Source organism: Chlorocebus sabaeus, chromosome X, assembly GCF_047675955.1.
Source record: "Chlorocebus sabaeus isolate Y175 chromosome X, mChlSab1.0.hap1, whole genome shotgun sequence".
Lineage (NCBI taxonomy): Eukaryota > Metazoa > Chordata > Mammalia > Primates > Cercopithecidae > Chlorocebus > Chlorocebus sabaeus.
Window position 1 is genome coordinate 45544570 of NC_132933.1, and position 13414 is coordinate 45557983.

Sequence of the window (13414 nt, forward strand, 5' to 3'; positions counted from 1 at the left end):
TAACATCTATCAATGTTCACCTACACAGATGAAAAAGTAAACAATTAAAATGTGCATACATCATTGAATCTTAGAATTCGAAGAGACTTTTGAGAGATGAAGATTCCAACTTCCACTGACAGCAGGAATATTGCCTTAGAGAGCTCCATTTGATATATGACTCAGATTCTCAAACTCAACATGTCTATAAATGAACTTGTTGTGCTCCTCCTCACCTCCACAAAACAAAACAAACAAAAAACACCTGCTCCTCTTCTGATTTTCCCTGTCTCGTGAATATCACCATTTAAGCCTGGAAATCTAAGAGATCTCTCATAGACATGTTTGTATCACCTCAACCACTGGTGGCTTCCAGAACATTCTGCTTTATTTCACTTACATAGCTGTATCTCCAGCTAACTCTTCCTTCTCCTTGAGGGTATCAACTATTTTATATTTTCATTCACAGCACAAGTTTGTGCTTCACACAAACTGTATTCAATAATTGTTAATGAAGTATCACTTAAACTAGGAGTAAGAAGGGGCCTAGCATTCGTTGAGCATCTCCTGTATTCTGAGTACTATGTTAAGCACTTTACACATTATTTCACTAATTCTTTCAGGAAACTTGTGAGGAAGTTACTATTACTGTATCCACCTTACAGTTAGGAAACTGGGGCTTAGAGTCATTAAATAAATTAACCAAGAATATACATACCCAGAGCACAGGTCAGTGTAATGCCAACGCCTGTGCTCTTTCCCTACACCTTTATTTCAATCAGCTCACCTCCTTCACTGAGGTTTATCTTGGCTATTTACAAGACAGTTTTTAAACAGCATGCTTCTACTTCTATTTTTATCTCTCTCTGTCTCTCTGACTTTCTCTGAATCTGCCTGTTTCATTCTGAGTCCCTTCCAGAATCATATCTCTGTCTTCTAGGCCCATCTCCACCTCACACTGCACTTCTATTACTATGTCTTCTAGAACTCTATGCCTGCATTCCTCAATGTCTGTGTTGGAAGCTACCTGGGTGGGTCAGAAGTATTGCTGAAAGCCATGTCTATGTGTGTTGAAACCTATGTAAAAACAATTGGAGTACCACAGCTTTCCTAAGGCTTAAGAGGGTGCCATATAAATTGTCCTGTACATAGGAAAAGCTCTTAAATTTTGCTTGGAAATCTAAAATTTGTTTCCAAGTCAGTGTGACACTTGAACCTCACCATGAAATTAAGCTTGGGAAAGCATACTATGGGTCAGGATTGCTTTGGGTAAGGTCAAAATAGGATTTATTAACTGGGGACTTCTGAACTTCCTAGAACTGTTTGCAGAATGTGGTTTGTATGTCATATATGCATTTTTCCTGGGGAGAGGATTGCCCATAGCTTTCAAAAGATTCTCAAGAGTCTTTGAAAGAAAAAAAGCCAATCATTAGTACTCTAAAATAACCTACCTTATTTCAGCTCTGTAAAGAATATTATAAGATAGTTACTGCCTCTTGCTTATTTCAGCTTTTCTACACTGTTTCAAATGTTTGATTTTTGATTATCATATATTAACTGTTTTAGCCAATTTTCGGGAACCGAATACTTTTATCAACTTCTTCAGATATGTTCAATCATCTTTCATTTATGAGGCTTTTTTTTCTGGGTACTCCTAATATTTTAGAATCCTTTCAATTATCCCCAATTTTCCCTACCTTTCTGGTTATCTAAGAACTTTAACAATACCCTTTATGTGCATTGTCTCATTTACTTTTCACAACAACTCTCTAAAAGGTAGCTACTATCATTATTTTAAAAAAAAAACAAAAAAACAAAAACGTAGGCTGGGTGCCGTGGCTCACGCCTATAATCCCAGTACTTTGAGGGCCGAGGCAGGCGGATCACAAGGTCAGGAGATCGAGACCATCCTGGCCAACATGGTGAAACCCCATTTCTACTGAAATACAAAAAATTAGCAGGGCGTAGTGGCGTGCGCCTGTAGTCCCAGCTATTCGGAAGGCTGAGGCAAGGGAATCCCTTGGACCCAGGAGGCAGGGGTTGCTTGAGCCGAGATCGTGTCATTGCACTCCAGCCGGGTGACAGAGCAAGGCTCCGTCTCAAAAAAAAAAAAAAAAAAAAAAAAATTAATTAAAAAAAATAACCTGTACAAGGTCACACTTGTTTCTAAGTGGCTAAACTAAGAGTCAAACTTAGGACAAAACTTTAAAAATAAACCTATATATATCTATGGTCAACTGATTTTCAACAAGGGTTCCAAGACCATTCGATGGAGAAAGAATACTCTTTTCAACAAATGGTGCTTGGACAACTGAATATCCACATGCAAAAGGATGAAGTTGGAGTTCTACCTCATATCATTTATAAAAATTAACTCACAACAGATCAATGATCTAACTGTAAGAGCTGAAACTATAAAACTCTTGGAAGGAAAGACAGGCATAAATCTTTGTGAACTTAGGTTAGGCAGGCAACAGTTTCTCAGATGACATCAAAAGCATAAGCAACCAAAGAAAATATACATAAATAGTACTTCATCAAAATTTAAAATTTGAGTGCTGCAAATAGCACCATCAATGAAGTAAAAAGACAACCCGCAGACTAGGCGAAAATATTTGCAAATCATATTAATATATCTGATATAGGTCTAGTCTCTAGAAATGTACTCTTACAACTCAACAATAAAAAAGGTAAGTAACTCAATTTAAAAGTGGGCAAAGGATTTCAATAGATTTTTTCCAAAGAAGATATACAAATGGCCAATAATCAAATGAAAAGGTGCTCAACATAATTAGCCAGTAGGAAAGTGCAAATCAAAATCATATTGAGATACTTACTTCACACTAAGAAGGCTATAATATAATAAAACAAAACAAACAAAAAGTGGAAAACAGCACATGTCAGCCAGGATTTGGAGAAGTTAGACCCCTCATACATTGCAGGTGGAAATAAAAAAATGGTGCAGCTGCTTTTGGGAAATAGTTCGACAGTTCCTCCAAAGGCTGAATACAGAGTTACCATACAATTCCACTCCTAGGTATATACCCAAAAGAATGGAAAATGTGTTCACTCAAAAACTTGTACACAAATGTTCATAGCAGCAGTCTTTATAGTAGCCAAAAGGGAAAAGCCCAAATGTCCATCAACTGATGAAATGATAAACACAATGGAATATTACTTGGCTATAAAAAGGGAATGAAGTTCTGATACATACTTCAACATGGATGATCTTTGAAAACAGTAAGTAAAAGAAGCCAGTCACAAAAGGCTCCTTTTGTGTATGATTCTTTTTTTATGAAATATCCAGAATAGGCAAACCCATAGGAACAGAAAGTGGATTAACAGTTGCCAGGAGCAGGGCAGGGGAGGACGGGGGATGAGGAGTGATTGCTAACAAATGTGGAGTTTCTTTTTGGGATGATGAAAAGGTTCTAAAATTAGGTAGTGATGATGGTTGCACAACTTTCTGAAGATACCAAAAATCACTGAATTGTATACTTTAAAATAGTGAATATTATGGCATGTGAATTACATCTCAATTTTTTAAAGAAGAGATTCAATCCCACGTGTGTCTGATTCGAGGGTGTAAACTGTAAATCATTACACTATACTACCAGCTATGTGATTATGTAGTATTTATAAGCTCTATTGGATTGCTTGTTCCTTTCAATTGTTTTTCTAGGTCAATGATTCCTTGTCTAGGTTTTGCAATACCCTGGGATACCTCTAGTGATCAATGAGTGTCACAAAATTCTCAGCTCCCAATTTTTATTCACTTTAAGAAGTATATAAGTGACTCCTGAAAAACATTTGACTCCTATTATCATGAAATACTTTTAGCAGGAGGAAGTGGCATGACAAAAATTAAACAATGGCAAACTGTTGCAATTTCAAAAAGTTTGTGAATCACTAATCTATACAGGGTTAGAGAGTATGCTAAGGATGAAGACAGGATGTGAATCTGATAGGGTGCGACTCAATGACAGGTAATCTTGAAAGTTTTTACGATTTGTCATAAAAATGCATTGATGAAATGCCTGAGAGGGCAGAACCAATTGCCATATTAAGAAACAAATGTGCACATACACACACCCTGATTCGTTCCTTTCCAAACCATTTAGTTACTGCCATATATAGTCAGATATGTATGTTTAATTGTTTCTGTATGGCTTTTCTTTACCTTGCACTTTACTACAGGGTGAAACCTCTGAAAAAAGAAGTCGATGAGCATCAACTAGAAGAAGGTATCAATGGGCTGTGTAACTGGGTAGAAATACAAAAGGAGTTTTGATGAAGGTGATTAAGATAAAACATAATGGGTCTGGCGTGGTGACTCACACCTTTAGTCCCAGCACTTTGGGAGGCAGAGGCAGGCAGATTGCTTGAGCCTAGGAATTTGAGACTAGCCTGGGCAACACAGCAAGACCCCATATCTACAAAATATACAAAAATTAGCAGGGTGTGGTGGCATGCGCCCATAGTCCCAGCTACTTGATAGGCTGAGGTGGGAAGATCACTTGAGCCCAGCAGGTTGAAGCTGCAGTGAGCCATATTTGTGCCACTGTGTTCCATCCTGGGTGACAGAATGAGACTTTGTCTCAAAATAAATAAAAATTAAAAAATAAGTTAAAAAAACAAAATTTTTTAAAAAGATAAAAATAATGCATCCTACGCTTATGAAATAAAAGACTGATTTCAGCATTGTCCTCCAAATCTAGCCTTTAGCTAACTCTGATCAAGAAAGAAGTCGTGATCTGTACTTTGCATAATTCTATTATTTCAAATGTTACTTGAGCATAATTAAATGCCCACTTAATTAACAATTATTATTCCATCTAGTTTTATTTTCTTCCAAGTCTGCAAAGCATGAATCTGAGCTCTCACTACCTTCCTGAGGAGTTATAGTATCCCCTTCACAGAAAATCCATGAGTGTGAAGCCAAGCCTGATCTCTGGGCTGTAGATTGAGAATTGAGCTGAGCTGTAGGGTTTTTTTAATTAATATAAAATAAACATTCTTCAGGATATTAAAATTAATATCCCATGAGTTCTTCCTTAAAGTATTAGAAACTGTCTCCCTGCCTTGGGGGAATAAGCAAATGAGTCCTGGCCTAGTCTGATGTTTCCTCAACTGTAAAATGTTCAAGCTAAACTAGAATCACCAGATGATCTCTTTAAGATGCTTTCTAGCTCTGACATCCTATTATTATAGAGCTCTTGCTATCTGTTACCACATAAAAAGACACCTTGGATTATTGTAAACTAGCTCCTAAAAACACAACTTTTATTTATTAGTGTGACTAGGAAGGCTAACAAGTGATGGACATCATAGCCACAGGAGCTGGAAATAAACAAAATGCATTACCAAGGTGCTCAAAGTACAGTAGTTTTGTCTGTTGTACCTCAAAAAAGATATAATGGATGTTCCAGAGGACAACTAAAGGGAAGGAGAGTCCCATGGGAATATAAACTAATGACAACATATTTGGGGACTGAAAAAGAAACCAAAATCCAAATCCCAGAACACCATGATTAGAAAAGAACTCCTTGAAGCTCAAAGCAGATCATTTTGGAACACAAAAGGCAGCCAATGCATCAAATTCACGCTCTATAGGATAAGAACTGAAAATAGAAACCTAGACGAAAGAGGCTAGGTGGCCAGTAATAATAATCAATAATAGTCACCTTACATTTGTATATCATTTTACACTTTTCAAATTATTTCAAAGCCATTATCTCATTTGACCCTCATAATAGAACCTGGTTGTAGTCCTGGATCTAAACCAAATTAGCTGAGCAATCCTAGGTACATTTAAACTCTTTGGGTCACAGTTTTTTCATCTATCAAATGAAAAATACCTGCCCTGCCCATCTCACGGGCTATTGTGAGGATCAGATGAGGATAAAATAAAAGTATTAGTTTACTTTACAAATACAGGTATTCTCATCATACATTCATAGATTATAGATACAAAGCAAATTATTAAGAAAAGCCAAAAATGTTTGGAAATTCATCCCAAACACATGGTTGACATAATGGCAGACAATCACACTCCTCCACAAGACTTCTGGAAGATCATGGGACTGATCGTGGTATTTGTTATGCTCATGTCTTCCCTTTTAGACTGGGATCCCCACCCCTCTCCAAGTGAAGGGCTATCTCTCTTCTTTTCTCTTAAGCTTTCATCCTGCACAGGGGTAACTCAGAACTGGAGGCTGATTACCGACCGGCAGACAGCACCAGAGCCAGTTCCTGTCTAATAGGTTATTAAAGCCTACTTAATACTTTATAGTACATGGAATTAATGTATGTTATTTTTAATAATTAGTTTTTAAATCCAAATGTTGAGTGTTTTATACAAAATAGTCATCATATAAACATTAAAATGAGTATCAAAATAGCAGAACTAGAAATCCTAGATCTGCTACAAACACAAAAGGTTAATCCAAGTAACCAACAAACAGATTTGCCAAGGTAACACATGAAAATTGACAGGAATCCTAAATACAATTCATGACACCTTTATCTTAATGCAGATTACACTAGCAGTTGCAGGGTTGAGGAACAAATGGAGAACAAACTTAATTTACCTATGACTGCTGGTACAGCTTTCCATCTCCTCTAGGATTGCTTTTTCTAACCTCTGTTACCTAACGAAATATTTGTAAGTTTTTAAATGTTCAGTGGTTCACCTGGACAGGCAGTCATCTGCACAATAAAATTGGCAATATATGTATGTAGGACATGTTATTGAATGTTAGGCTGAGAGGATCCCAAGTTCAGGTCAGAAACAAGGGACAGAGAACAGAGGCCTATTTGAAATCAAGCTTCTACTTCCCTGGGAACCACATGGATCCTAGCAACACTGAACAAAGGGCTATAGACAAAGTGATCAAGGATCTGGACCGTAAACCATTTTTCTATCTCTGTGCTGTATATATTAAGACACTTCACTGTCATGAATTAGTATTGTCTGCCATGCCCATACATTATGCTCCTATCCAGGAAAATTGCAAATACTGGGATTTCATGTTTCAGGACGATTTCAGATTGCATGATGGGTTTGTTATCAGATTGTCTGGTCTCTGTAAGACGATGATCCAGAGACTGAGGATGCTGTTCATCAACCAGCGGAGTCTGACCTACGGGAAAGAAGCTGAGACAATGCCCAAGGTCAGGCAGCCAAAGCTCTGCAGGGAGACCAGAACCCAAGTAGGATAACGCTTACAAATGATACTTTGCCAACCCACTTAGGCTGAACCAGCATCCTAGAGTGTATTCAGGTGAATCCTACAAGGAAAAGGAAATAATGGGATACTGGCACATTACTCAAAATCCTTCTGCCACCCACACTTTAAACACCTTATACTATCTAGTATTCTTAGTAATTTATAGAATTTCTAAAAGAAAACTCAGCATCTGGGAGATTCATCATCAAAAGGATTATATCTGCCTATGGTCATAAAGAAGGGGAAGACAGAAAGAGAGAAACAAATAGAAACAGCCACAGACTACCTAAGCCCACAGAAAACTCTTAGCAGAGTTTTAATACATGAAAGTGGAGAAAGGAACATATTTAATATATTGATCCATGGATGAGAAGGTAAATAAAAAGTAGATTAGCCATCTGCACAAGAAGATAATTACAGCTGGAATTTCTTGTCTCAACACCGCTCATCTGGTCTCCTCACTTGCTAGTATGACCCAACACACTGGTTGAGAAACACTTTTCTAGTCTCTTCTGTAGACTGCTTAGTGATGAACACAATATTTTTTGAGAGACCTGAAGTACAGATGTTAGTGCAACACCATCTTGGTACCAAAATTTCATTCATCAAAATGTAAATAATTTTGAATTATCCAACACTGTTGTATATCCAGTATCAACATGTTACATCTCATATTTTGATGATGCAATGTTCTAAGTCAAGACACCCAGCTTAATGAGTAAGGAGTACTTCACGAACATAGAGCTTCATTCTCACCTTTGTGCCAAAGAGAGGACAAAAACTTAATGCTAAATGGAAACGGAGCACCCCCTGGCCTCTACTAGCAGCCAAGCCCCATAGCCCAACAGCAAGGATATTATCAAGATTCATGAAGATTGAATAACAGACACACACAAGACCAAGCAGGTACTTCCAAGAGCAGCCATTTGGGACATATTCTGTGCCCACAGCTCTGTCTTCACCCTTTTAAGAGCTCTATGTCCCTGTTCAAAAAGACAGAGCTTGAGTTCTATGGGATAGAATGAGAAGACAACATTCTTTCCTCTTCTCCAAGCCAATGGGGTTTGCTGAGTGATGAAGACAGACATACTCCTTGTGTAGTTCCCTTGTCAATTATTGTGGTGTCAGCAGATTTTATGGCAGGAAGGATGAAGGAATGGACAGGCTCACTACTCAGAGCAATATTTGGATGCAATTGTGAGACTCCACTGGCACTACTTTAGGATCTGCAAGTTGAAGCAAGTTGCCCTGCTCTTAGGTAAGGGATTAACTAAATCAATTTTATCTAAATCAGTTTGCACCGTTCAGATGATATGTTCATAAAGCAACCAAGTCACTCTGATTTACAGGAGTACTTCCCAGAGGTGGCCTTGCAAGGTACAACATGCCAGATGAGAATTCTAGTAGTCATGAAAACAAATAAGAGGGACACAACCACCCTTTCATGTCCCTAGCCTCTACCCATGTCCTGCACAGCCCTTCCCTGACCTAATCCTGGAGCTGCAAGTATGGAGTTTGGCCTGGAACAGGCAGGAGGCCAAAATACTGGGCTAAATCTGGGGCCTCAGCCCAATCAGCAGAGGTCCTCTGCACATTATAGGTGCTTAATATTGTTGACTCTGCTACTAGGTGATAATTATGCTTATATAGCCGTTCCCCAAATTATTTATGCCACTTTTCATTAGAAACTAACAAACTGCCCTCATATAGGCTAAAAATGGGTGAGGTTATGTCTTCAAATTAGTCTGACTCAGATTGTTAGGTTGGAGTGCATTAGATATGATTCAAGCCCCAACTTAAATGATCATTATTACTCTGTATGCCTAGTTGTATGTATGTTTTCATTCAGTTGAACATGTATTGGAGACAAAACAGATTTAGGACCTAAGTACAATGATAAGATTTGACTCTGGGGGTGGGAGGCTAATAATGCTAAAGTAAGATTTTCAGTAAGCTAAGATTCCTACTTATACCCAGTCAATCCACTAACTCAGTAAAAGGTAAAGGAAGTGCTTTCTTTGAAAAGTATAATGTTGGCCGGCTGTGGTGGTTCGCACCTGTAATCCCAACACTTGGCTTTGGCAGGTGGATCCCTTAAGCTCAGGAGTTTGAGACCAGACTGGGAAACATGGTGAATCCTGTCTCTACAAAAAATTCAAAAATTAGCTAGGTGTGATGGTGTGTGCCTATAGTCCCAGCTACTAGGGAAGCTGAGATGGGAGGATTGCTTGAGCCAGAGAAGTCAAGACTGCAGCAAGCCATGATCACGCCACTGCACTACAGCCTGGGTGACAGAGCGAGACTTCATCTCAAAGGGGAAAAAAAATTATAATGCTGAGGGTTTACAGAACCCTTTCATCTTCAAAGGACCAAGTCAAGACTAACAATATCCAGTACACAATATTATAGCTTTTACACAAGTGCACCAACTAAGAAAGAAAAGTCATAGGAATGTCCTAAAGCCATAAGCCAATGTAACATCAGATTTGGAATGAACTCTGATCTTCTTGACTCCTGGACCTGTGTTTTAACCACTGCATTAGCTATTCTTGCATTGCCTTAAAGAAATACCTGAAACTGGGTAGTTTATAAATAAAAGAGGTAGGCTGGGCATTGTGGCTCTTGCCTATAATCCCAGCACTTGGTGAGGCCCTCAGATCGCTTGACCTCAGGAGTTCGAGACCAGCCTGAGCAATATGTCAAAACCCCATCTCTACAAAAAATACAAAAATTAGCTGGGTGTGGTGGCATGCACCTGTGGTCCCAACTACTCAAGATGCTGAGATAGAAGGATTGCTTAAGCCTGAGGCAAGACCCTTTCTAAAACAAAAACAAAAACAAAAAAAAACAGAAAAGAAAAGAAAAAAAAGAAAAGAGGTTTAATTGGGTCACAGTTCTGCAGGCTGTACAGGAAGTGTGATGCCAGCATCTGCTTCTGAGGAGGACTCAGGAAGCTTACAATCATGGAGGGAGGCAAATGGGGAGCAGGAGATTCTCACATGCTGTGAGCAGAAGCAAGGAAGAAAGAGAGCTGGGGGCAAGTGCCGCACGCTTTTAAACGACCAGATCTCAGGAGAGATTACTCACTATCACAAGGACTCACAGTCAACCAAGGTGATGGTGCTAAACCATTCATGAGAAATCTGCCCTCATGATCCAGTCACCTCCCATCAGGCCCCACCTCAACACTGGGGATTACATTTGTACATAAGATTTGGGCAGGGATAAATATCCAAACTTTATCAAACACATGAATCAAGTTGTGAGGAGCAATCAGGAGAAATCTAATTCACATTTTTTTTTTTTTTTTTTTTTTTTTTTTTTTTTTTTTAGGCGGAGTCTTCACTCTGTCACCCAGGCTGGAGTGCAGTGGCACCATCTTGGCTCACTGCAAGCTCCGCCTCCCGGGTTTGCGCCATTCTCCTGCCTCAGCCTCCCGAGTAGCTGGGACTACAGGCGCCCGCCACCGCGCCCAGCTAATTTTTTGTATTTTAGTAGAGACGGAGTTTCACCATGTTAGCCAGGATGGTCTCGATCTCCTGACCTCGTGATCCACCCGCCTCGGCCTCCCAAAGTGCAGGGATTACAGGCGTGAGCCACCGCGCCCGGCCTAATTCACATTATATACGCATGTTAAGTTCATTGATTGGGCAGGAATATATAAAAATAGCAAAGACAGTTTCTCCCTCAGTACAGTCATGAGAGGAGACAGACAGGGGGATGTGAGTGTCGGGGGGGTGGGGAGGGGGAAGCTAACCATCTGGGGTAGAATGAAACCACTCCCCAAACAGACGAAAAGTAGGGGAGGAGAACTCCCTATTCAGCAACTCCCTTCTATTGGAATATTGCCAGAGAACTGATTAGAGTACTGGGACGGAGCAGAATGGGGTTAAAGGCAGCCCTTCTGGCCCAAGTTGAGAATCAGAGGGATCAACCCACACACGGTACTTCTCTATTTAGTTTCCAATATATTCCTTTATAAGGGCTCATCCTCAGAGACACACAACCATCACCATCTATCCGCCCCACACTCAGAAATCCTCAAAAGGCAAAGTGGTTGAAGAAGTAAGATGCAGCATGGCTGGGAGGCTGGGAGGGCACAGGTTGATGGGGAAAGGCTGGGGTCCAAGGCGCTCTGGTGGGGGATTTCTGTAGTCATGTAAGTGTTGTGACATAGGAAGGTGAGTGATCATGAAAACGGTAGGGGACCGTGGAAGAGAGAGAGAAAGTAAAGAGTAAAACGACTCCAGGATTTCAATTTCCTGCTCTAAGAAGCAACACTTCTGAAAAATAATGTGCAACACACGAAGTGCTAAGTAACCTAAACCTTATCATCACCAGTAATATTTCTGTAAATCTACTCTGCCGTTATTTACTTAATTCTTACAAGGCAGGAATGGAAAATCCCCACTCTCCCTGGTTGCGTCGTAGTCTGTCCTGTGGACATATGTAAGTTTTCCCTCTCCCCCACAGAGCTGGTTTCACAGCTAGGCCAGAAATAAGGAACCATCCAGACGGAGACTCGAGGATCGCTCCCCTGGCAGAAAAGGGATTAAGTTTCACCGGGCCTCCCCGCCGGCAGGGCGTCCGCAGCCACGCCGGCTGCTGCGACAGCACCGCCCGGCAGACGGCCGGCCAAGGGGCGACGCCGGGGACGAAGAGGCTGCAGGCTGCGGGAGCGTGGGAAGGCGGCCGTGCCCTTTCCCAGACTCGCGCCCAGGCGCCGGAGGATTCGCTCGACTGCCCGCGCCCGGCCCGGCCCGGCTGCGCAGAGGCCTCGGCCGCCCCCGCCCCGCACCCCGGAGTGCAAACTCTGTCCCAGGAGAGCAGTGGCAGGAACCCGAGCCCCAACAGCATGACTGGGAGCCGGAGCTGATCTGGGGCCCCCGTCGCCGTCTCGAGCCTCGCGGGCCCCATCACCCTGCCCCGCCGAGCCCGAGAGCCCTCGGCTAACGCCGGGCCCCGGCGGCACCTGAAAAGCGGCCGGAGCCAGGGCCGAGCCCTGCGAGGGCGACGACGCTCGACCTCCAGGGCCGCGGCGAGGGGGCGCGTTTTACCCATAGCGTTCCCAGGTGCCAGCCATCTCCTCTGCTCGCTCGAGGGCGCTGGGCGCTGGTCTGCCTCCGCAGTGGGCTAGCTCGGGCTCCGGCGCGAGCTCCAGGGCCCCGGTCGCCGCCGCCGCCGCCGCCGCCGCCACCACTCTAGGCCGCCGCCCGCCTTCGCTGCAGCTGCCGCTACCGTCGCCGACGCCGCGCAGCAGCCGGGATCCGCCAGCCCGCGCGCCCCGCAGGGGATAGCACGGCGGCCGCAATGCTACCGATGCTGGGTCTCCCGAGCTAAACTTAAGAGTTTTCGCCCCTCAGTCCAGGGGCAGCACCATGACACCACGGCAGCACCACACTGTCATTTCCGCCGCCGCAGAGGAAAAAAAAAGGCAATCCCTTCCAAAAGGGAGGCGGAGTGGGGGCAAACGGGGTTGGGGCTGACACCCCAAGGGAGCACTGGGAAGGGCCAAAGAAGAAGAGGCGCTCGGACACCTTCCCAGGCTCACCTTCCGCCGCCCCCGCCACTCCCAGCTCCCCCAGCCCTTCCTCTGGAGGCACGTTTACATGTCTTCTCCCCTGGCAGGAGTGACCGGAGAAACCTGAGCAAGCAAAGGCAGCCGGTGGGTGGGGCTCGGGTTACTACTGTACCTACCAGCTGATTCCAGCAGCCTTTTCTCCAGCGCCCTGTCATCTTGAAGGAAGACACAGAGAGAGGGACCCGGGCGGGTGTGTGTGTGTGTGTGTGTGTGTGTGTGTTGTGTGTGTGTGTGTGTGTGAGTGACAGAGCGACAGAGAGAGCAGAATGTGTGTGAAATGCAGAAGGAAGACTATGGCTAAACTCTTCTCCCACTCCCCACTCCTCTATCCCCCAGCCCCACAAACCCCAGGTTAGAACAAGGAAGAGGCCTTTGCAACCGGTAATAAGAAGAGAGTGCCCGGGTCCACCGCACAGATCCTCTCCATGAAGCTGCTCTATGCAAAGTTAACTACAGAGTAAAACAAAAATAGTGGAGGAGATAGAAAAGGGCAGACAATTGAAGGAAACCCAACCCCTCTTTCTTTTTACAAAGAGAGAATGGCTGTGTTTTACTGGCCTCGGGCAGAAGTTGTGGAGGTGGATTAAAGCCATCAAAAGGAAAAAAAAAAAAAAAAAAGCAGGAT

The 13414-nt window shown here is 42.7% G+C and overlaps 1 protein-coding gene across 3 annotated transcripts in view; it reads right to left on the reverse strand.

Moving 5' to 3' along the window:
• Positions 1 to 13180, reverse strand: part of MID2 (midline 2) — a 100094-nt gene extending 86914 nt beyond the window's left edge. Inside the window, exon 1 of one of the 3 annotated variants that reach the window (XM_007992516.3) lies at positions 12906 to 13180. Coding sequence is in view for 2 of the 3 variants with exons in the window: in XM_007992513.3 (XP_007990704.1) it covers positions 12266 to 12269 (4 nt within the window). In the remaining variant the exon portion in view is untranslated. Of the gene's footprint in view, positions 1 to 12265; positions 12854 to 12905 lie in introns of those variants that run through there. The other 2 variants (XM_007992513.3, XM_007992515.3) reach the window with 2 other exon arrangements.
• Positions 13181 to 13414: the final 234 nt, after the last annotated feature.